The 21,440-nt window shown below is 50.0% G+C and overlaps 1 protein-coding gene across 2 annotated transcripts in view; it reads left to right on the forward strand.

Annotated features, from left to right (window-relative positions):
* The first annotated feature begins 4,709 nt into the window (after positions 1 to 4,709).
* Positions 4,710 to 21,440, forward strand: part of RAB6A (RAB6A, member RAS oncogene family) — a 54,612-nt gene continuing 37,881 nt past the window's right edge. For both annotated transcript variants that reach the window (XM_062639238.1, XM_062639237.1), the window contains exon 1: positions 4,710 to 4,999. In XM_062639238.1, the coding sequence (XP_062495222.1) occupies positions 4,930 to 4,999 (70 nt within the window). In that variant the 5' untranslated portion in view covers positions 4,710 to 4,929. The remainder of the gene's footprint in view (positions 5,000 to 21,440) is intronic.

The following is a 21,440-nucleotide window of genomic DNA, read 5'->3' on the forward strand; positions in this document are numbered from 1 at the left end:
GCGGTACCATGGCCCAGGTTCGGTTGTGTGTGTGACAATGGAGGTGAGAGCACGAGGTGCTCGGTCCCCATGCAGGCACGCTTTTGGCTTGTGAGGGAAGGAGAAACTCCTGTTTCCTCAGCAGGCTGAGGGCAGAGTGAATCCCACCTCAGAGCCACTGCCTGTATCCCAGCCGCTGGCTGGAGGCGCTTCCTGGGATTTGAAACAGGAAGGCTGTAGGGGACATCCCTGATGGGCAGTGTGCATTTCCCAGTGGAAGAGGAGAGGGAATGGGTGATGTGTGGCTCCGTGCACTCCAAAGCTGACAGTCTGGAGCTAGCTTCAAACATCCCATTGCAAACTGCTTCCTCCTGTCCCAGGCACACTCCTTCACCTGAATCATGGAATCAGTGAGGTGGGAAAAGACCTTCAGGATCATCCAGTCCAACCATTCCCAGCCCTGCCAAGGCCACCACTGCCCCATGGCACTGAGGCCTCGTCTCCATGGGGTGCGAACCCTTGCAGGGCCGGTGCCTGCAGCCCTGCCCTGGGCAGCCTGTTCCAATGCCTGAGCACCCTCTGGGGCAGGAATTGTTCCTCAGCTCCATCTAAACCTGCCCTGGTGCAGCTTGAGGTCGGTTCCTCTTGTCCCATCCCTTGTTCCTTGGGAGCAGAGCCCAGCCCCTCCTGGCTCCATCCTCCTCTCAGGCACTTGTAGGCAGCCATCAGGTCCCCCCTGAGCCTTCTCCCCACTGAACCCCCAAGGTCCCTCAGCCCTTCCCCATCACACTTGGGCTCCAGGCCCTGCACCAGCTCTGCTGCCCTTCTCTGGCCCTGCTCCAGCACCTCAATGTCTCTCTGGTTGTGAGGGGCCCAGAACTGAACACAGGATCCGAGCTGCAGCCTCACCAGTGCCCAGTCTCAGGTCACCTCCTGTGCTCTTCCCCAGTCCCTTCTCTCCTGGCTGGCCCTGATTTCCCCTTTCTTGACAGCAGAGCCTCCTGCCTGCTTCCCTGCAGAAGATAGAAGGCAGACATCAATATCTTAGTGCTCTCCATCCTGTGCAGCAGCAGCCTGGCAGCTGGATTTCAGGTCAGGATTTAGCTCTGCTGACTGATCACTGCCCCGATTGCTTTTGGCTGGAGCTGTCGGGGTCTGTCATAGACTTTCTGCCTTTATCTCCAGTTCATCTGCGTTCACTGATGTGGCAAGAGTCTGCTGCAAACCAGGCTCATGCATTCGATTCGAGCTCTACTCTGTCAGGCCTTGTCCTGCTCTGACACACACCTGATACCCCACGTATTCATCTTCACTGTGATCTGGTGCATGGAGGGGTGAGAAGGAACAAGGGAGGACAAGGTCTGCCCTAATGAAGAGCATGGATGGACTCAGTGCCGTGCACGGGGCTGTGCTGTCTCCTCCACCCGCTCAGGTATGGAGGGAGCAGAGAGGATCTGCCCAACCTTTGCTCTCTCCTCCACCCTTATCAAGGCCATGGGCTCCCAGCTGTGTTCTTGTGGAGCTCCCTGGACATGACAGAACTGCCTATGTGGAAGGGACGTTGTCCTGCCCTTTGAGCCCCAGCCAGGGCCGCCCTGCAGTGACGCTGGGTTGGTGACTCCAGGCTCTTCAAGCAAGGAGCTCTGGGGGAGGCTGAGCTGGGTTGAGGCCAGCATTCCTGGACCAATAAAGCTGGGCTTCTCCTCCCATGAACTTTGAATTCCTGAAGGAAATGCGGAGCTTGAGGAGAGGCTGCTGTGACTGGAGGGGGATTGGCTGGTGCTGTGTTTGTGGGAGGAGACCCTGATGGGCACAGCAATTAAGAGGGTGTCATGCTGATGATGACCTCTTGTTCCAGGACCACCCCTTGAATCCTGTGTTCAGCTCTGGGCCCCTCACTGCAAGAGAGACATTGAGGAGCTGGAGCGGGGCCAGAGAAGGGCAGCGGAGCTGGAGCAGGGCTGGAGCCCAAGTGTGATGGGGAAAGGCTGAGGGAGCTGGGGGGTTCAGTGTGGAGAAGAGAAGGCTCAGGGGGGACCTGATGGCTGCCTACAAGTGCCTGAGAGGAGGATGGAGCCAGGAGGGGCTGGGCTCTGCTCCCAAGGAACAAGGGATGGGACAAGAGGAACCGGCCTCAAGCTGCACCAGGGCAGGTTTAGATGGAGCTGAGGAACAATTCCTGCCCCAGAGGGTGCTCAGGCATTGGAACAGGCTGCCCAGGGCAGGGCTGCAGGCACCAGCCCTGCAAGTGTTCACACCCGGAGACGAGGCCTCAGTGCCGTGGGGCAGTGGTGGCCTTGACAGGGCTGGGAACGGTTGGACTGGGTGAGCTTAAAGGGCTTTTCCAACCTGGTTGATTCTGTGATTCTATGACCTCAGACTCTCTGTGCTTATGGATGGGGCTGCACCCCCTAAGTCCATCTGCCCCCCCCCAGGGACTCATCACACAAAATGTGGCTGAGGAGGGAGCATTGCCCGAGGCTGAGTTTGGGGTAGAGCAGTCACAAATTGGGCTAGAGCAGTATCCCTCTCCCAGTGACCATCATTGTCCTACATATCTCAGTGAGAAACGAGTCTGTCTTCCGTGCCGAGTTTCTCCATCATCTATCATAGATGGGCACATTTTAAGGCCAAAAAGGTTTGTTAAATCATGTAATTCAGTCTCCTGCATGCCTCAGCTATAGATTTCCGCTGCACGGAAGCAGATCACTCCTGCTTTGATGAAAGCAGCTTTCTCATAAAGGCTCCTTCTCTTGATTTTCCCTGGATACAAAGATAGCGCTGCTCTTGGCAGCTTGTTCTGGTGGCTGAGCACCTTCTCTGTTAAAAACCATGGACCTCATTTCCAGCCTGAATGCGCCTCAGCTCCCGGATCTGCCTTTCTTTGATTAATGAATCACTTCACAGCCAGGTAACCGCAGCCCTCTTTGCAGGAGCACAACCTCCTTCTTCGTGACATTTAAAAAAGCAAAGGTGTTGCTTTGTTGCTTCCCCCCTCAGCTGCAGAAACCCAAAGCTCCCCTTTTCTGTACGCTAATTATAACTGAAATAGAACCGTGGAGCTCTTCTTCCTTCTCCAGGCTCCTGCAGCCTGGCCTCGCTGGAGGGATTATTTCATCCATCCTCTTCTGCTTCGCTGCAGATCTCTCCCTGTCACGTAGCTGGATGTGCCTGTACAGCACAAGTGCTGGCAGAGGTGATGCTTGAGTGGTTTGTGACTGATGCAGAGGCTGTTGCAGGCTTCTTGCCTCTGCTCAATCCACTTTCTTTGGCACTGGAGGAGCAAAGCTGTCCTAGGAGACTTGAGATCCAGCACCTGAAAGTCTCTCCTTCTTTATGGACTGGTTTAATTACAAAACCAGACAAAAAGTGTTTAAAAACACTTTGGAAGAAAACCTCTGATGTTTGTCTCCTTTTCTACCTTCTGCAGAGCTTCTTAGGACCATGCCAAAGGCCACCAGGAGTCAGCAGGATGATATCCTCTGCCTCCAGCAAGCAGAGCCAGGTCCCTCAATTGCTTTATCTTGAAAGCCACATCCATCTTCCCTGCCAGCCCCTTGGGCTGAAACCTCTTTGGCAGGCAACGCAGAAGTGTTTCCTTCTCCCCATGCGAAGAGATGCTGAGCCTGAGCTGAGCTTTTGTGATAAGAATACTTGTTAGAGCCAAGACTTCTCCCTGGTAGAGAGCCTGTATTTTCCCTGGGATCAGCAGGAAAGATCCCTCAAATCCATACTGACACCACATGGACAAGATGATTCTGCCCCTCTGCTGTGCTCTGGTGAGAACCCCCCCTGCAGTCCTGATAAAGCTCTGGGGCAGGAACACAAGAGGGACGTGGAGCTGTTGGAGCGAGGCCAGAGGAGGCCATGGAGCTGCTGCGAGGGCTGGAGCAGCTCTGCTCTGGAGCCAGGCTGAGAGAGCTGGGCTGGGGCAGCCTGGAGAAGAGAAGGCTCCTGAAGGGGAGACCTGAGAGCAGCTCCAGTGCCTGAAGGGGCTGCAGGAAAGCTGGAGAGGGGCTTGGGACAAGGGCCTGTAGGGCCAGGCCAAGGGGAATGGCTTTAACCTGCCCGAGGGGAGACTGAGCTGAGCTCTTAGGCAGAAGCTCTTCCCTGTGAGGGTGCTGAGGCGCTGGCACAGGATGCCCAGAGAAGCTGTGGCTGCCCCATCCCTGGCAGTGTTCAAGGCCAGGTTGGACCCAGGGGCTTGGAGCAAGCTGCTCCAGTGGAAGGGGTCCCTGCCCATGGCAGGGGGTTGGAACTGGAGGAGCTTTAAGGTCTCTTCCAGCCCCACAGGCCCTGATGAAAAGTCTCTCCAGCTGCTCTGAGGTCTCCAGGCAGCTTCTCTTCTCCAGGCTGAACAGCCCCAATTTTATGCCTTCCTACCGGGGGTGCTCCAGCCCCATGGGAGCTGCACATACTGCGGGCAGAGCGTGTGCATCTGCCTTTCCCCGCAGACATCCGCGCTCCCCTCCGGCAGCTCAGCGGTTTCAGGGAGCAGGATTTCACCCCAGCACCCATCACACCCCAGCACCCATCGTTAGGCTCCAGAGTGATCGCACCCTCGGCTCAGACGCAGCGGGCGGCAAACCCCGCCCTTTCCCCCCCACCCTCCCTCCCGTAGCTCCGCCCCTTTCGCTATGATTGGTCCGCTGCGCTGCGGTGGGCGTGGCTCGGGGGCACGCAGCGCTACGTGCCTGGCGAGAGGCGGGGCCGCGGCGTGAGGCGTGGGGGGGAAGGAGCTCGGCCCTGAGGGGAGCGGCGGAGTCCGTTGTGGTTCAACCCCGGCCTTAGCTCACGGCGCCGGGGCTCCGCGCCCCTCCGCAGCCCCGCACCGCAGCCTTCACCGGGGAACGGGGTGAGGCGGCGGAAAGCTCAGCGACTGAGAGCGGTTCGCGGGTCCCGCCGCGGGGAGCGGAGCGAGCGCGGGGCGGCGGTGGAGGCTCCTCCATCATGTCGGCGGGCGGGGACTTCGGCAACCCGCTGCGGAAATTCAAGCTGGTGTTCCTGGGCGAGCAGAGCGGTGAGTCACCGCCCGGCACGGCTCGGGCCGGGTCTCCGCACACCTCTCGTCCACCCCCTTCGACCGCCGCGACGGACCCACCCTTGGGGGAGCTGGGGTAGCGCCTGAAGGAGACCCCCCTCCTCCTCACCCTCCTGAGGGGGTGGCTCTGCCGTAACCCCACTTTATGAGGGGAAAAGGGGGGTGGCTGTGTCGTTTATGAGGGAAAAGGGGGGCTCCCGGCCGCTCTCCGCCGCTTTCCGTGTGGTGGCGGGGCTGTCGTGGGGCGTTCCGCTCCCCCTCGCAGCGCTGCGCTGCCCGGTGGCCAGTGCCCCTGGGGTGGCAGGGAGAGATCGAGCTGTGGTTTAAAGTAAAAGCACCCCGAAATGCACCGCCACGTCTCCAGAAACAGCTGCTGATTCATTTAATCCCAGCTCGTCTGGGTTTATTTTTGGGGGTAGGAGTCTCAATTCCTGCTTTTTTTTTTTTCCCCGCGTGAATACAGCATTTTTCGTATGTGAAGTTATGGCTTGGCGAAGCACCGCGTGAAATACTGAATTCAGCGGATGAGGTTTTCTTCATCCTGGCTTTTCAATTAGAAATAACAACAAAACCCGAGCGGTTTCTCCTCCTCCCTCAGCACAAGGCCTCTCTCTTCGGTTCTGCATTTCAAACCTTTCACCCTGGAGAGTTTCCTGAGGGAAGAATAGCTCGTTTGTCAGATGCTTTGTGTAATCCTGCCCAGATCCTGAGCGATCTTTGACATAATGAGTAGGTGCCGAATACTGCCTGTCTCAGGGTGGGGTATTTGCTCCCTCAGCTACCTTTGGTCTCTGTGTGGTTGGAGATGATGAAATGCTAGTCTATTTTTCCTTCTCCCCTAAATGACTTCTCTCTTGGTGTTTCTGTACTCATCTAGAGAGGAGCTTAGTGATAAGGCTGTTATTAAAATTATTTACCTATCTATTGGTTGTTCCTTTCATTGGTTTTATTTGACTTCATTTTATTTCTGCGGTTGGAACAGCTCCTTTTCATATTATGGATTCAGAGAGCGCAAGTTCAACTTGGATATCTTGGAGATATATATATATTCCTTGGCTACGTCACCTTATCTGCTTGGTGAGATGCTGTTTGGCCAGCCATTTTATGAGGGTTTTGGAAGAGGGGCATGTGTAGGAGATGCTGCTTGGTTTTATTTTATCCCGAAGGCATTCAGTAATAAGTATTACCAATGCATTTGCAAAATGCTTGGCTTGTTTTACTCTATTCCTGAGCTTTGATTTCATGAAGTTTTTCAGATTACCTCCATGGAAGGCTGTAGCACTTGGTACAGATCTTAAACCTCAGCATCTCATAGTTTACACGTGTCTATCTGTTCTAGCAGACATAACATCAGATATCTGCTTCCTCCAAGTCTTTGTGTTTGGGTTATTTTGCCCTCTTGGCTAAACATCCGTGTTTATACTGGAAGGTTTGAAGTAATTCTGTTCATAGCATCAAATCTGGGGTGGGGAGAAGGGGTTTTATGGCTATAGCAGAGCAAAATGCTCCTAACTAAATACATATAGTGCTGCAACTGCTTTCTTGAGCATGGCTTGTGGAGGGGTTTGAGCTGATTTGAATGTGGCTGGTTAGGGCCCTGCTGGCAGCTGCGGTGTGAGCTTCAGCCCTGCCTTTGTTTCAAACCCTGGGCGATGACTCCGTGCCTGAGCTGTGCTCAACGTGGTGATGCCGATGGCAGTGGCCATGCAGCCCATGGGTGCTGCAGCACGAGTGGGCTCTTGATTCCTGTCTCTGGTGGCGAAACAGCTTTCTTTCCCCCCTCTGAATTTGGCTCGAATTTCTTCAGATCTTGCTGTTATGATGTCATTCTCTGTTTTTTTTTTTTTTACTGTCCAGAGGGTGAATAGCTCCCATTACAAATGGCTCCTGGAAGAATAAATGCCCTCATAATGTTCTTCTGTATGATGGGGCTAATTCTCTGCTGCTGCAAAGGGAGTTTGAGTGATCTTTGCTTACACACAGCTCCCTTTGGCACTCTTTGTTTGGAAGGTTAAGGGAAATGTAGAAATAAGAGCTTTCAGAAAGGAGAAGATCTCTTTGTACAACTGTTGCACTGGATTGCTGCATTCGCTTCCTGTTTGGCTATAAGGTTGCCTGCCCTGTTGGAAGGCCCTAATTAAAGATGCCCTAGTGCTGCTGGTGGGGAGGCTGCTGCTTCATTTCCATTCAGGGACTTCACAATGACAAATGAAACGTTATGAAGGGCTCCGATGTTGATTTAGCTGCCTCAGCAACCAGAGCTGCTTAATCCCAGACCTTCTCTGCTGTTCCTTCAATAACCATGCGTGTGATGGCTAACAAATTCTTAACTGGAGTTGGTTACTATGCAGGCTCTTCCATGCAGTGGTGTGAGTGTCATTCCCTGGGAGATCTGGAAGCATCTCTAGGTGGTTTATTCCTGCAGGAAAGGGGGATTGCACAGAGGCTGCAGTGGCTGATTTTTGCTGGTATCCTCAGCCATATTGTGGGAGTTCAGTGCTGTATATACCGAGGCGTTCGTGCGGACTGCAGTGATCCTTCCTCATCGCCAGCTGCAGATTCTCTTTCCTATGCTAAGGTGCTGGTTATTTTTATTTAAAGCTCCTTCATTCCTTGCTCCCTCATCCCCCAGATCCTGTCTCCTGTGGCTGTTAACCTTGTTTGCCTGTTCTTTATTGCACCAACTCCTCGAATGCTCTGTGCTGCAGCTCTGGCCGTGGGTCCTGCCCATCCATGCTGGTCCATCGGTCCCAGTGGTGGGGTGTGTTGCCAAAATGACATCCCATCACTCAGGGCTCCTTTCAGGATTTACTGCAAGTCATTGCCTCTCCATAGCAGTCCAGTGGTTGTGTCCCCCATGCTCCTCCCCAGCCTAGCCTGGGTACTTGCCGCATGTACTGTGGATTCATCAGGAGCCTGCAACATAATCTGTGGCCAGCTGGAAGAAGCAGCTTCTCTTTCTTTCTCTTATTCCTTTCCTTGTAGTACAAGGATATAGCATTGGGTGGCTAGAAAGAAGGCAACTTCACTAGTGCTTACCTTAATTGAATTACTTTTCTCAATGATTGAAGATTATACAGACTTTAGCAGTTTAAAATATGCTAATCTTTACTCAAAAGGCAGAGAGAGCTCTGTGCTGAGGGATTACATAGAGCTATTGGGGGAGAAGTATTGCTTCTTGCTGCCTTTGATCTTGTTTTAGCAAGTGATTTTCATCACACCTAATGCCCCAAGTTGAAGAAATTCTGATTTCTGGGTCACATTAGTTAGTGGCCACATAACCTGTGTTGGGGTAGCTTGCAGTGCTAATGGTATATATTCATATCTTAATGACATTCTCAATTCTGTCTTGCATAGGAGCACCTGTACTTCTTAATACATTGATATGTTAGATGGAGTGGGCAGAACTGAATGCTGGGGCACTGCAACAGAAATATTCTTTCATCACGTGGGTTTATGCTGCAGTTTTTATTGGTGAGCGAGTCTGAAGGGCATTAATATGTACAGAAAGCAAAATAAGTCCCTGTTGTCTCTTTCTGGTGGCATTTCTGCATTGCATAAGATTTTAAAATTAGAATGAGTTTAACATTTGGGTTTTTTTTTAATCAGGAACTGAGATTTTCTTTTTAATATTGAAACCACTGATAAGCTCAATGTAATAACTTGGGAAATGTAACTGTTTGGAAACCACTAATGAACTTTACTGTTGTGTAATGATGTTGGTACATGCACTGCTGAGCAGCGTGGTGTGTCTTATTAGATAACTGGAGAGCTGCAGGTGGTTTGTAGGTAACATGAGGCTGGTGTAACACTGGTCACAGTCACATCCCTGTGCAACTTAAAACTCCCTTCTTAAGGAATTCTTGGCTTTATGAGCTCCAGAGAGCTATTGACCTGTCCTAGTGGTGGTTTAAAATCTTATCCCCTTATCTCCTGTTAATTTCCTAATCTCTTGGTTTCCCTGTGGCTGAGTCTTCAGATATTTGGGTTTATATTGGCCTGTGTGCATTTGCCACGAGTCACTGAACTTAATATTCTTGGGTACATCTGGAGGCTTGAATATGGGGGATGCATCCTGACAAAGAGGAAGTCAGGCAAGAAAGCCAGGAGGCCTGCATGAGGGAGCTGGGAGCTCCTGGACAAACTCCAGCACCAAAAGGAAGCCTGCAGAGGAAGACAGGACAGGTAGCCTGGAAGGAACACAGAGAAGCAGTCTGAGCAGACAGAGATCAGGTTAGCAAAGCTGAAGCCCATTGCTCCAATGACGCTGCCCAAGTCACAGAAGGCAAAGGCAGGGACTGGGAGAATAAAGAACCTTTGCTGTAGAAGATCTGGTTCAAGACCATCACAGGAACCTGAAGATGCACAAGATGATGGGACCTGATGAGGTGCATCCATGGGTTCTGTGGGAAGTGGCAGATGAAGTGACCAAGGCAATATCCATCATATTTGAGAAGCTGTGGCAGTCTGGAGAAGTTCCCGCTGACTGGAAAAGGGGAAATGTGACCCCCATGTTTAAAAAGGCAAAAAGGAAGATCCAGGAACTCCAGGCCAGTCAGTCTTACTTCAGTACCCAGCATGATTATGGAGCATGAGGAGCAGGTCGAGGGAGGGGATTCTCCCCCTCTGCTGTGCTCTGGGGGACTGCCCCCCCCCCCCAAGTCCTGATCCAGCTCTGGGGCAACAGCACAAGAGGGACATGGTCTAGTGGAAGGTGTCCCTGCTCTTGGCAGGGGGTTGGATCTAGGTGAGCTTTAAGGTTCCTTCCAACCCAAACTAGTCTGGGATTCCTCTTTTCTCCATCCCTGAAACAGCCCTTTCTGTAGTCATACATATCAAGCTTGGAGGAAGAAGAGTTAAATGTCTTGTGGTGACTGTTCTAGTGGTGCCTTTTCATCCCTTTCTAATTGTGGAAGCTTCTGAAGGAGTTAGATCTGTTCTTCAAAGGAAGAATGGCTGTGTCTTTCTGTACTTTTTCTGTGTTTCTTTGTATGTATGTGAGAAATAACTTGTGAACTTGGAAGGAAAGGGTCTTTTTACCCCTTGATTTAAAGGAGTGGGTTTTATATCTCCGGGTATGGGGGTGTTTGATGGTACTTGGCACATGATCCAGGTTCTATGAACGTGATGTCTAAGGCTTTTCCTGTAGCTGTAAGTGGGACTAACGGAAATAAAGGTGAGGAACCTTACCTAGACCAGAAGATGTAGCATTTGGAAATTAGAGTCAACAGTTGTCAACGTTCTTCTTGACCTCACTGATGGCTAAAATTTGTCTTCATCAGTTTGTGAGGAAGTAGCTCCCTTCCTATCTACCTGATAATTTAATTTGGGTGTTTAAAAGCATTGTGTTCATGCATGTGCAAATACCTGTTTGTATCCACTGCTGGTTAAAAACCCCTCACCAACAGACCAAACCAAGCAAACAAATACCCCCAGTGCTTTGAAACATGCCTCAATAAATGGAATTTTGTTGTTTCCATACAAACACCATCAGATTTTTCAAGACAACCTGTTAAACTCACCTGTAACCTGTGACAGCAGTTACCCTGTGAGAGATGAATGTGTCTGATGGGCTGTGGGAGCTCTGATCCATCTCTCCTGGTGTGCTGGGCTGCATCAAAAGGAGCATGAGCAGCAGGTTGAAGGAGGTGATTCTGCCCCTCTGCTCTGGTGAGACCCCACTTGCAGCACTGTGTGCAGTTCTGGTGTCCTCAGCATAAGAAGGACATGGAGCTGTTGGAGCAAGTCCAGAGGAGGCCACGAGGATGCTCAGGGGCTGGAGCAGCTCCTGTATGGAGCCAGGCTGAGAACACTGGGGCTGTTGAGCCTGGAGAAGAGAAGCTGTGTGGAGACCTCAGAGCAGCTTCCAGTGTGTGAAGGGGGGCTACAAGGATGCTGGGGAGGGACTCTTCATTAGGGACTGGAGTGATAGGACAAGGAGTGATGGGGTCAAACTGAAACAGGGGAAGTTCAGGCTGGAGATAAGGCAGAAGCTCTTCCCTGTGAGGGTGCTGAGGCGCTATCCCAGGGTGCCCAGAGAAGCTGTGGCTGCCCCATCCCTGGCAGTGTTCAAGGCCAGGTTGGACACAGGGGCTTGGAGTGGCCTGCTCTAGTGGAAGGCAGTTGGAACTGGATGAGCTTTAAGGTGCTTTTCAACCCAAACCTAAGAAGCATGAAGTAGGACAGAACTAAAAGCTGTGTATGAAAATTAACTGCTATAATCACAATGATGACAAGTTTGATGTATTAGTATAAATAATTTATGGATGTAGTCTAAATGAACAATCTCTCAGGAAGCAAACGCCAAAGTACAGACTGGGAAGGAAAGTAGAATATTCCAGGTCTGTTTTCTTGATTTATTTACTGAGCTTACACGAAGTTGAAAAGCCAAATGGGTTCTTTGTTCTCCTTCAACATAAAACAAATCCTTCTGGCTCTAATATATTGAAGGGCCCAGGGACAGCAAACAACGGACTCAATTACTTTATAGCTGCTGTTTTCTTTTTATGTTCAAAACATGATAGGTTTTGAAATATTTGAGTAATAATAACTGTGAAAAAAAGACTTTCTAATGTGTTTCAGTGGTATTTAACTCTTACCCAGATGCAGCCCAGGGCATCACCAGAAATGTTCATCTGGGAAGAAAATACTGGATGAAACTAGATATAAATTATTTTCATTGAAGAGTGGTGTATTTAATGGTTCAGTAAATTTGTGTGTTTACATATATTACAAGTAGATAATATCAAAGTTAGTGTAATGGCTACAGTAAGTGGCTGAGATCCTCTTGAGCTGGAAATGGCTTCTCATTGATAGTCAACGAGTAAAAATACCACCTTAAGGAAATAACCAACTGGAAATGGAAAGCAGCATCAAAATTGGGGCTTTTAGTGGAGAGTCTTCTCTGACGTTACACACAGCTCAGTGTGATTGTAAAATGCTACTAAAACTTCCCCCTGTTTGGCCCATGGAGCTGTTTCTAGTGTGTCACCAGGTTCTTGAGTCCTTTGCTTGCTTCTGCCTGCCTCCTGTGGAGTCTGCCAAGCAGAACCCAATCTTCACATTGGGAAGGAAGTCCCTGATCAGCTCTGCAGCACAATAGTGCCATTTATTTAATCTGACTTTTCAGAACAAGGGTGTAACTTTCCTTTCTTGTTCCCTGTGAGCACGTTGGTTCTGCTGGAATGCTGTAAATAGTGATGAGCCAGTGCTGCCTGAATCATGTAATTCCAGACTGGTTTCAGTTGAAGGGATGTTAAAGCTCCTCCAGTTCCAACCCCCTGCCACGGGCAGGGACACCTTCCACTAGAGCAGCTTGCTCCAAGCTCCTTCTTATCCCTACAGGCCCTTGTCCCAAGCCCCTCTCCAGCTTTCCTGCAGCCCCTTCAGGCACTGGAGCTGCTCTAAGGTCTCCCCTTCAGGAGCCTTCTCTTCTTCAGGCTGAACAAGCCCAGCTCTTCCAGGGCATACTTCCCAGTTCACTCTGGTTTGAAAAGACTTCTTGGACTCCTGGCATACTCCGTGTGAGGTGAACTGGTTTAGTTTGCGGTGTGCACAAGGGAACCTGAGGAATACACTGTGCGATGTCCTGAAGTTTTACTTTTAAAGTATTTTTACAAAGCCAGACACAAAATCCTTGAGACTCTTCATAGTGATGAGAGCCAGTTAAAGCCAGTATGTGCTCCAAAGTCGCTTGCCTTCTCTTAGGGCATTTTTCTCCAGGTTGTAGCTTCCTCCTTTAATCCCGTCGCAGAGACTGGAGCTGGATGCGTCTCAAACTGGGGATTCTGCAAGTGAATCCTGCTTGACCTTGGCCACTTTCACAAGTGCAGGTCCCTGCTAAGTGCAGGTACACACCAGTGTCACCAGTGGTAGTTGCTTCCATTTTAATGCAGGGAGTTGGGACATACTTTAAGAGCTTCCATGACTTGACTTGCTGCCAGTATCCCCTGGAGATGCCACAGAGCTATTCTGAGACTTGCAGGCTCGTAGTGTTCTCTCATCCAGACGTGTGTAGGTGTCATCAACACACAGGATTAAGGCTTTGCTTGAAATCTAAAGCGTAGTTGCTCAGAAGTGAAAGAATTGGGAAAGAAAGACCAGAGCAGTGCTGGTGAGGAGGTGGCTGCTTGTCTTCAGGCATGGCCAGAACTAGTGGAAGGGGCAGGTAAACCTGCTAATGAATGTTCTTAACTCTCACTTGGTCTCTTCTATCTCTTGAATTGTGACCACTTAAACCTTTGTGCTGTTAGCATTTCTGACTGCACAAATCATAGAATCATAGAATAATTAGGGTTGGAAAGGACCTTAAGATCATCCAGTTCCAACCCCCCTGCCGTGGGCAGGGACACCTTACGCTAAATCATATCACCCAAGGCCTCGTCCAACCTGGTCTTGAACACTTACCTTGCTAAGTGCTGTTTTGCAATGATTTGCTTCCAGGAGAGCAATCTGTGATTGCTGCAGTAAGAAAAACCTCCACTCCAGCCTTTCTGTAATGAATGCAGAGGCCAGTTTAGCCCATTCCTCTAAATGATTCCTACTCTGCTTCCTGTCCTTGCCTCTATCCAGGTTTGAGTTACAGCCAATTCATTTCTTAATGTTCTTGATCTGTGCAACACAAAGGGAAGGGAAATTAAACCTGGAATAGATGTGTAGCTATGAGAGGGGCCTTGGAGGGTGAAGTCTCTCTGGCAAAGCTCCAAGCAGGGGCTGATGGAAGATTGTCAAGGTTCCCATCAGTCTGATCCAATGCAAACTGACCCCCAATACAAGCGGATGTGGAGCTGCTGGAGTGAGTCCAGAGGAGGCCACGGAGCTGCTGTGAGAGCTGGAGCAGCTCTGCTCTGGAGCCAGGCTGAGAGAGCTGGGCTGGGTGAGCCTGGAGAAGAGAAGGCTCCTGAAGGGGAGACCTGAGAGCAGCTCCAGTGCCTGAAGGGGCTGCAGGAAAGCTGGAGAGGGGCTTGGGACAAGGGCCTGTAGGGCCAGGCCAAGGGGAATGGCTTTAACCTGCCCGAGGGGAGACTGAGCTGAGCTCTTAGGCAGAAGCTCTTCCCTGTGAGGGTGCTGAGGCGCTGGCACAGGGTGCCCAGAGAAGCTGTGGCTGCCCCATCCCTGGCAGTGTTCAAGGCCAGGTTGGACACAGGGGCTTGGAGCAAGCTGCTCCAGTGGAAGGGGTCCCTGCCTGTGGCAGGGGTTGGAGCTGGAGGAGCTTTAAGGTCCCTTCCAACCCAGACCATTCCATGATTCCGTTTCTGCCTGAGGGCCTAAACAGCTGGTGCTGAAGTCTGGACAAGTGAATTCCTGCTAGGAGGTTGGGAGCTCAGCTCTGCAGATGCTCTGAAGCTGCCTGTGCAGACACGGGCAGGCAGTGTTGTGTCAGTCTGAGCTCAGACGCGTTTCTCTGCAGCGTGTGGGGTCGGGCACTTCATTGGTTTTAATGAAGATGTTGTCTTCTCTGGGGGTAGGAAATACTCATTACTGACTGTCCTCTTCTGCTGGCACTGAGATGCCTGTGAGCAGCCTACTTGTCAGTGCCGGGAGGGGATTTTTAATAGCCTGAGCAGAGGAATCTGAGCTCGATGGGTGACTGAATCATCAGTGGATGTCTGAGGTGGTGGGGGAGATGGAGAGAACACAATTTATTGTAAGTGCTGGGAGCAAAAGCACAGTGTGCACACAGAGGTCAGTAAATCTTGGAAGAGAGCAGCGTGAGCTCAGGACCAGAGGAGAGGACATCCCATTGGAAATGCAGGTAAATGGAGAAAGCTTCCTTCTGGAATAGCAGCTGAATCTGCAGGTATTGTTTCCTGCTGGATGCAGCAGGTATTGTGAGAGCCTGTGAGCAAGGCTTTGCTGTAGAACAGAATAATTGGCTGTGCTGCAGTGGCTTCTCTTTCAAAGAAGGTTCTGACCCTTCTTGCCTTCCCCAGGCAGCAGAGCTTTGCTGCTTTATTTTTCATGGCTAGATTACCCGATTTTAGTGTTTTCTCCTGGTTTCAGCCTAATACGTTTGCTGCCGAAGCAGTTTCTTGTGTTGGGTCCTTGTCTCACTCAAAATGGCTGAAGAATCGCTTGTGTCTGTGTAAAAACCAGGCTGGCTTTAGTAAAGCTGAGCTGCTGCTGCATCTTTGGGTAAAGCTGGGAGTGAAGGTTTCAGCACAGCAGCTGAACACAGCTGGAGGAGGCTCAGGATGGCTGGAGACAGTTTGGGTTTGGTGTCATCTTCTGGAAATCCAAGATTCCTTTTACCTCCCTGTCCTCGGAATGTCTCACACAGGTTTTCACAGGGTGGGCCTCTTCCAGCCCTTTATTTCCACGCACCCACTGCATTAGGTTCTTGTAATTCCTTCTTAGCTTTCCAAGCTGCTGCTTAATATCAGTCCTTTATATGGAATCATAGCATCTCAGACTGGTTTGGGTTGGAAAAGAACTTAACACTTCTCCAGCTCCAACCCCTGCCATGGGCAGGGACCCCTTCCACTGGAGCAGCTTGCTCCAAGCCCCTGTGTCCAAGCTGACCTTGAACACTGCCAGGGATGGGGCAGCCACAGCTTCTCTGGGCACCCTGTGCCAGCGCCTCAGCACCCTCCCAGGGAAGAGCTTCTGCCTTAAGATCTAACCTGAATCTCCTCTGTTTCAGTTTGAACCCATTCTCCCCTGTCCTGTGATTGTACTCGCTGATGAAGAGTCCCTCTCCAGCCTTGTAGACCCCCTTCAGATACTGGAAGGCTGCTTTTAAGGTCTCCGTGCAGCCTTTTATATATATGCAAGCTGTAATTTTGTCCCTGTTCTTTCTCTTCTCCCAGTTTTTCCATTTCTTTTCTGTAGTTATTTTTTGCCTTTTCCTTTATCCACTATCATACCCTTAACTTTTGGGACCACAGTTCTTTTCTACTTTATTTTTAGTTCCTCTGAAACCTCCTTTTTACTTGGAGAAGGGAATGGGTTGTCCCTAAACCTGCCATAAACAGCAGCAGATCAAAAGCTTGTGTCCCATAAAACTCAACCTCTGCCTGGCTGCTGCAGTGTAATAGCAACTGGAATAAAGCTTTTTCAGTGAAAAGTTGCATCCTTTTAATATCATGATTCCAAAATTCCCTCCCTCTCCCCATGTTCAGGAGTCAAGGGGCTGATCTGTTGCCTCTATCTGTAGGCTTGCTGGACTCTCACAGCAGTTGGTTCACAGTTAAATACAGTCTTGGCCTTAGGAATTGTTTTCACTGGAAGACAGATGGATTTGCTCCCCTACCCCCAAAAAAATCCTATTAAACTCCAGGATATGTTGAAGTAAAGCCTTCTCTTCTCCAGGCTGACCCAGCCCAGCTCTCTCAGCCTGGCTCCAGAGCAGAGCTGCTCCAGCCCTTGCACCATGTCCATGGCCTCCTCTAGACTCACTCCAACAGCTCCACGTCCTTCTTGTGCTCTGGATCAGGACTGGATCCCCTCCCTGAGCTGCTGCTCACGCTCTGGGGATTGGGAATGTTGAGGAGAGGTTGTCCTACATGGAACATTCTGAAGTTTGAAAACAGCTCCGTGCTTTTTTCTCCCTATGTGATGATGCTTAAATCCTTGCCTAAAATGCCTGGCTCGAGAATCTGCTTTTACACTGCATCCCTGTGCTGCTTTCATTTCACCAGATCATTCCCCACTGCCGCCATCAGCTGCACAGTGGAAGATGACGGCAACCAGGTGTCATGTAGTATTTACTTGACTTGGTGGCAGCTCTTTTATGCATCTTAATGGCAAACAGATGTGACCTTCTGTGTCTGGTAGTTGTGTTCGAGGTCCTTGAAGAGCCCTGTGGTGCACTTAATGCTGCTTTGTAGGTGTGTGACAGCCTGAAGAGCCCAAATTGCCTTCTGTGCACATTTATACAAGGAGTTGCTCAAGTTAGAACCAAGTCTTTTCTGTGTGTCTTGGAAAGTAAATATTATAGTTAAATAGGAACTTCACTCATGTATATCCTTAGAGCCCTAATATGATGGGAGCATTCTTCTGGAACGTACTGCTGGAGGAGAATATCCATTTCAAGATACTGTATCCCAGCTGGAGTGTAGGTAATTGTCCTCTAAAGCATTTGGAACCAGATTCCTCTCTTCTAAAGGCTTTTTCTGTATTTAAATTCTTCTGGATGGGTATTAAAGCTTGGGTTTGCAGCCCCCTCAGGCTCCACGGCCTCTCTCTAAGGCATTTGTGAAATGCAAGTGGGAAAGAACAAGTTTGTGTTGTCAGTTTGACCTCAACTCCTTCCTGAGAGCTGTGTCTCAGATAGGAAGCGCTTAGAGGTCTGCACGTTGAAAGGCTGGAAGTTGTTGTGCTGGATTAACATCACTTGAGGTTGAAGTTCTTAATGTACAGTGCAGGTGGAGCAGGAGCATCAAGTGTCTGTGCTGGGGGTCTCTGTTCTGTTTCCCAGGAGGAAAGCTGGAGCAGCTCAGGAGTCATAGAACCTCAGCTTGGGAGGGACCTCAAGGATCATCTGATCCATCCTTTCTAGGCAAGGCATGACCCAGACTGGATGCCCAGCACCCTGTGCAGCCCCATCTTAACAGTGTCCAACATTGGGGAGTCACTGCTTCCCTGGGGAGATTATTCCAGTGTCTGGTTGTTCTCATTGGGAAAAATTTCCCTCGTGTCCAGTGGGAATCTCCTCAGGAATAACTTGTGCCCATCACCCCTCAGCTTTCCCATGGGACTCCTTGTCCAAACGGAGCCTCCATCTTCTTTGTAGCCAGCTTTTAAACACTGGCGCATGGATCAGGTCTCCCTGAGCCTTCTCTTCCCCAGCTGAGCAGTCCCAGCTCTCTCAGCCTTTCCTCACTGCTGCCCAGCCCTTGGAGCATCTTTGTGGCCCCTCTCTGGGTCCTCTCCACCCTGTCCACATCTTCTTTGTGGAGGAGCAGGGTTGGAAGGAGAAACATTTAGTGTGGTATTGGGACATACTGCTTGTAAATCCTTAAAGTAAGGTATTTGTAGCCATATGCTGCCTGGACTCATACAGGTGTCTGAGGAGACCAGAGCGTGCAGCTTCTCAAATCATGCTTTTCTTAAGTTCTGCATGCTTTTGGTTTCATGGTTGGTGGGTGGGTTTTGGTAACACACGTAGTTAGACATGTCCTCCCCTATTTTGATACCAGCTCTTTTCCTCCAAAGTTGCTGTGGAGTTGCATCATGCACACTAACCCAAGTGTCTTGTGCAGAGGATTGTGTGCACCTCTGGTTATTTCTGCACCAGTCCCCAGGCAATTCTCCTTGTCAACTTGGATCAGCAAATGCTGCCTCAAGTCATGCTGTGCTGTGTGGAAAGGTGAGCTTAATGCAAGTGTACACAATGTACTCTTACACGCTGCCCGCTCAGAAGCCAGACCTTAAATCAGGACTATTTTAAGACCTTTGTTCTGAAAAGGTTCCTGTATGTCATCGTGAAGAATGAGTTTAAGAGCTCTCATGGAAGCTTGTTCTGCACCTCTCGTGTGGAAAGAGTAAAGGTCAAGTCTTAGTCTTTCCAGAGCTGCCTTGAAGATGGGAATAAGGTGGAAGCACTGTGGAAGAAGATGTGTGGAGCTCTCTTTCTTCAGGCAGGACCAAGGTTACTACAGTGTGAGCTGGCAGGATGGGGCAGGTAGGTAGTAACACGAGGAGGGAGCAGGAGGAAGCATTTGCTTGTGGATGATGTGCTGGGGAAACATTAGGCAAAACTAAGCCTGTGAAGGATGGAGGGATGGGGAGCTGGTGGAAACCTCAAGCATTTGAAGGGGTCTCCTAAAGCTTCCCTGATTTGCTGCTTGAAAAGGCTGACACAGCAGTGCTGCTTGTGCTGTCAAGGGCAAAGCAGCTTTAGGAAGCAAGTGATGGCCCGTTTCAAGGACTTACATTTAGCCTGTGGCAGAGGGAGACGATGCCTGGATTCCCTGAGCTAGGTGATGACATATGCTGGTCTGCTTGCATTGGAATAACGTTTAGTGCTCTAAAGAATAGAATTCCTGAATATTTAGCTCCAGAAATATACTCTGGTGGCTGCCCATTTTCTCTCCTCCCTTCCATAGCTGTTCTCTGCCTGAGGATATCACCAGCTGAGTGTTATCCACAGCTATAGAATCTTGCATGTTGTGTACCATGTACTGTGAAGGAGGGATGTCTCCTGTGAGCCAGATTCCATCTATAGCATGAAGAGGGCTGGAGCAGCTCTGCTCTGCAGAGAGGCTACGAGCTTGGATGGGGCTTGGAGCAACCTGTCCTAGTGGAAGGTGTCCCTGCCCGTAGGACTGGTTGGGACTGGATGAGCTTTAAGGTCCCTCCATCCCAAACCAGGCTGGGATTTTATGATTCTAATCCTGTGCTCTGCAGTGCTGGGGACAGCTCTGGGCTCCTTCCCCTTTTGCAGCAGGAGCTCAGTGCAGAGCACTACTCGCACTTCATAGCACCACTCCATAAAGAGAGGATTCACACTTGCAATGTGGTATCTATGGCTTGATTACTTCTGCTTTGAGTATGTAGCATTTTACGTCTTCCAAGTCTTTTACAAGCTGATAATTGGGTATTTAAAACTAAAATACTGGGATGTAAAACCTGGATTTATGAATGATGAATTACTGAGGGTCTCCTGGTGGATTCTTGCTTGGTGCTGCACTTGTTTTTAAAGGGGCATCTGAATGGTGCAGCTTATGTGTAGTGTGTGCTTCAAAAGGTGAATTAATCCCCACAGGCTTTAACTGCCATCATATATAAAGTGAATATTAAGCTATCCTTGCATGACATTAATAAAGCTTAAATATTGGGCTTTAAAACTTGATAGCTTCAATTTTTTTTTTGTGTAAGAAGCAAGTGGACCATTAAAGCAGTTGAAATCTTAAGAACAAGCTCAACCAAGCCAGCACCAGTTAATATATAAACCTGCAGTTAAAATTAAAGGCAGAGTAAATATTTAAGAGAGCAAATTTCCCTTCTTTTGGCTTTATTCTATGAATCTACCTTAGAAACCATTGATTAGGCTGGAAGTGACTTGGTATTCAGTGTGTATTATGTGTCTCCATAGTAAAGTTACTGTTTCACCAAATACTTCATAGTGTAGCATTACAAGGAAGGGACCCAAAGCTCATCCAGTCCCAACCCCTGCCACGAGCAGGGACCCCTTCCACTGGAGCAGCTTGCTCCAAGCCCCTGTGTCCAAGCTGGCCTTGAGCACTGCGAGGGATGGGGCAGCCACAGCTTCTCTGGGCACCCTGTGCCAGCGCCTCAGCACCCTCACAGGGAAGAGCTTCTGCCTAAGAGCTCAGCTCATCTCCCCTCGGGCAGGTTAAAGCCATTCCCCTTGGCCTGGCCCTACAGGCCCTTGTCCCAAGCCCCTCTCTGGGTTTCCTGCAGCCCCTTTAGGCACTGGAGCTGCTCTCAGGTCTCTCCTTCAGGAGCCTTCTCTTCTCCAGGCTCACCCAGCCCAGCTCTCTCAGCCTGGCTCCAGAGCAGAGCTGCTCCAGCCCTCGCAGCATCACTGGGGCCTCCTCTGGCCTCGCTCCAACAGCTCCACGTCCCTCTTGTGCTGCTGCCCCAGAGCTGGCTCAGGACTGCAGGGGGTTCTCCCGTTCACACAGCAGAGGGGCAGGATCCCCTCCCTGACCTTGCTCACTCCTTTGGCTTGGGCAAAATTCCCGAGTCTCCTCATTCTTTTGCTTTCCTTATCTGGGTCGTACCAGTTCTTGGTCTTGTTACCTTGTCTTGGGTTTATTCTTCCTCCTCTTGCTACGTTGTCATTTGAGTGAAAGAAACCACATTGACCGCAGTGGTTTAGCACATGCAGTTCTGTTACTCCTCCTCCTGCTCTTGCCTGTTGTTGCAGGTGTGTACACACATATTTTGGTTTTACTGTCTTAGCTTTTTTGCTACAAGTCTTTCCAAGATTCTCATGCTCCCTGTCCGCAAGGAGATACTCCTACCTTGGTCTGGTACAGAGGTTAGAACACCATTTCTGGATTCCATGCCAGCTTCAGAGATGTCTGCCATTCAGAAATGGGCAGGGTTGTGTTGCTTTATCCCATAAGCACAACATTTCTCCCCTCCATAGAAAATCATGGGAGCTCTAAATGTGCCAGATGTTCTCCCTGACACAAAACTGGAAGTCCTCCTGCAGTGGCATTGTGCAGCTTCCCAGATGTTTGGTGTTACACCAGATGAACGAGACCAAACTTGCCTGCAGGTCCTCCTCTTGTGACATGAGTTGTGGCTCTGTTGTATTTAGAGACCTTAAAAACAGTGAAAACAGCTCTGGTTGTGTTATGTGGTTCACTTGGGCCTCCTCTGCAGACAACAAGTGGCATCATCTGCAGAACACAAGGCCTGTATATTGAAGTGAATTTTGATAGCTGTGCTTAAGAGGTAACATTTCTCTGCTCTTATTTTGCTGTCTCCACAGAGTAATCAAACT

This window comes from Pezoporus occidentalis, unplaced genomic scaffold (assembly GCF_034315485.1).
Source record: "Pezoporus occidentalis ecotype Australia unplaced genomic scaffold, CSIRO_AGI_Poc_V1 ctg6, whole genome shotgun sequence".
Taxonomy (NCBI): domain Eukaryota; kingdom Metazoa; phylum Chordata; class Aves; order Psittaciformes; family Psittacidae; genus Pezoporus; species Pezoporus occidentalis.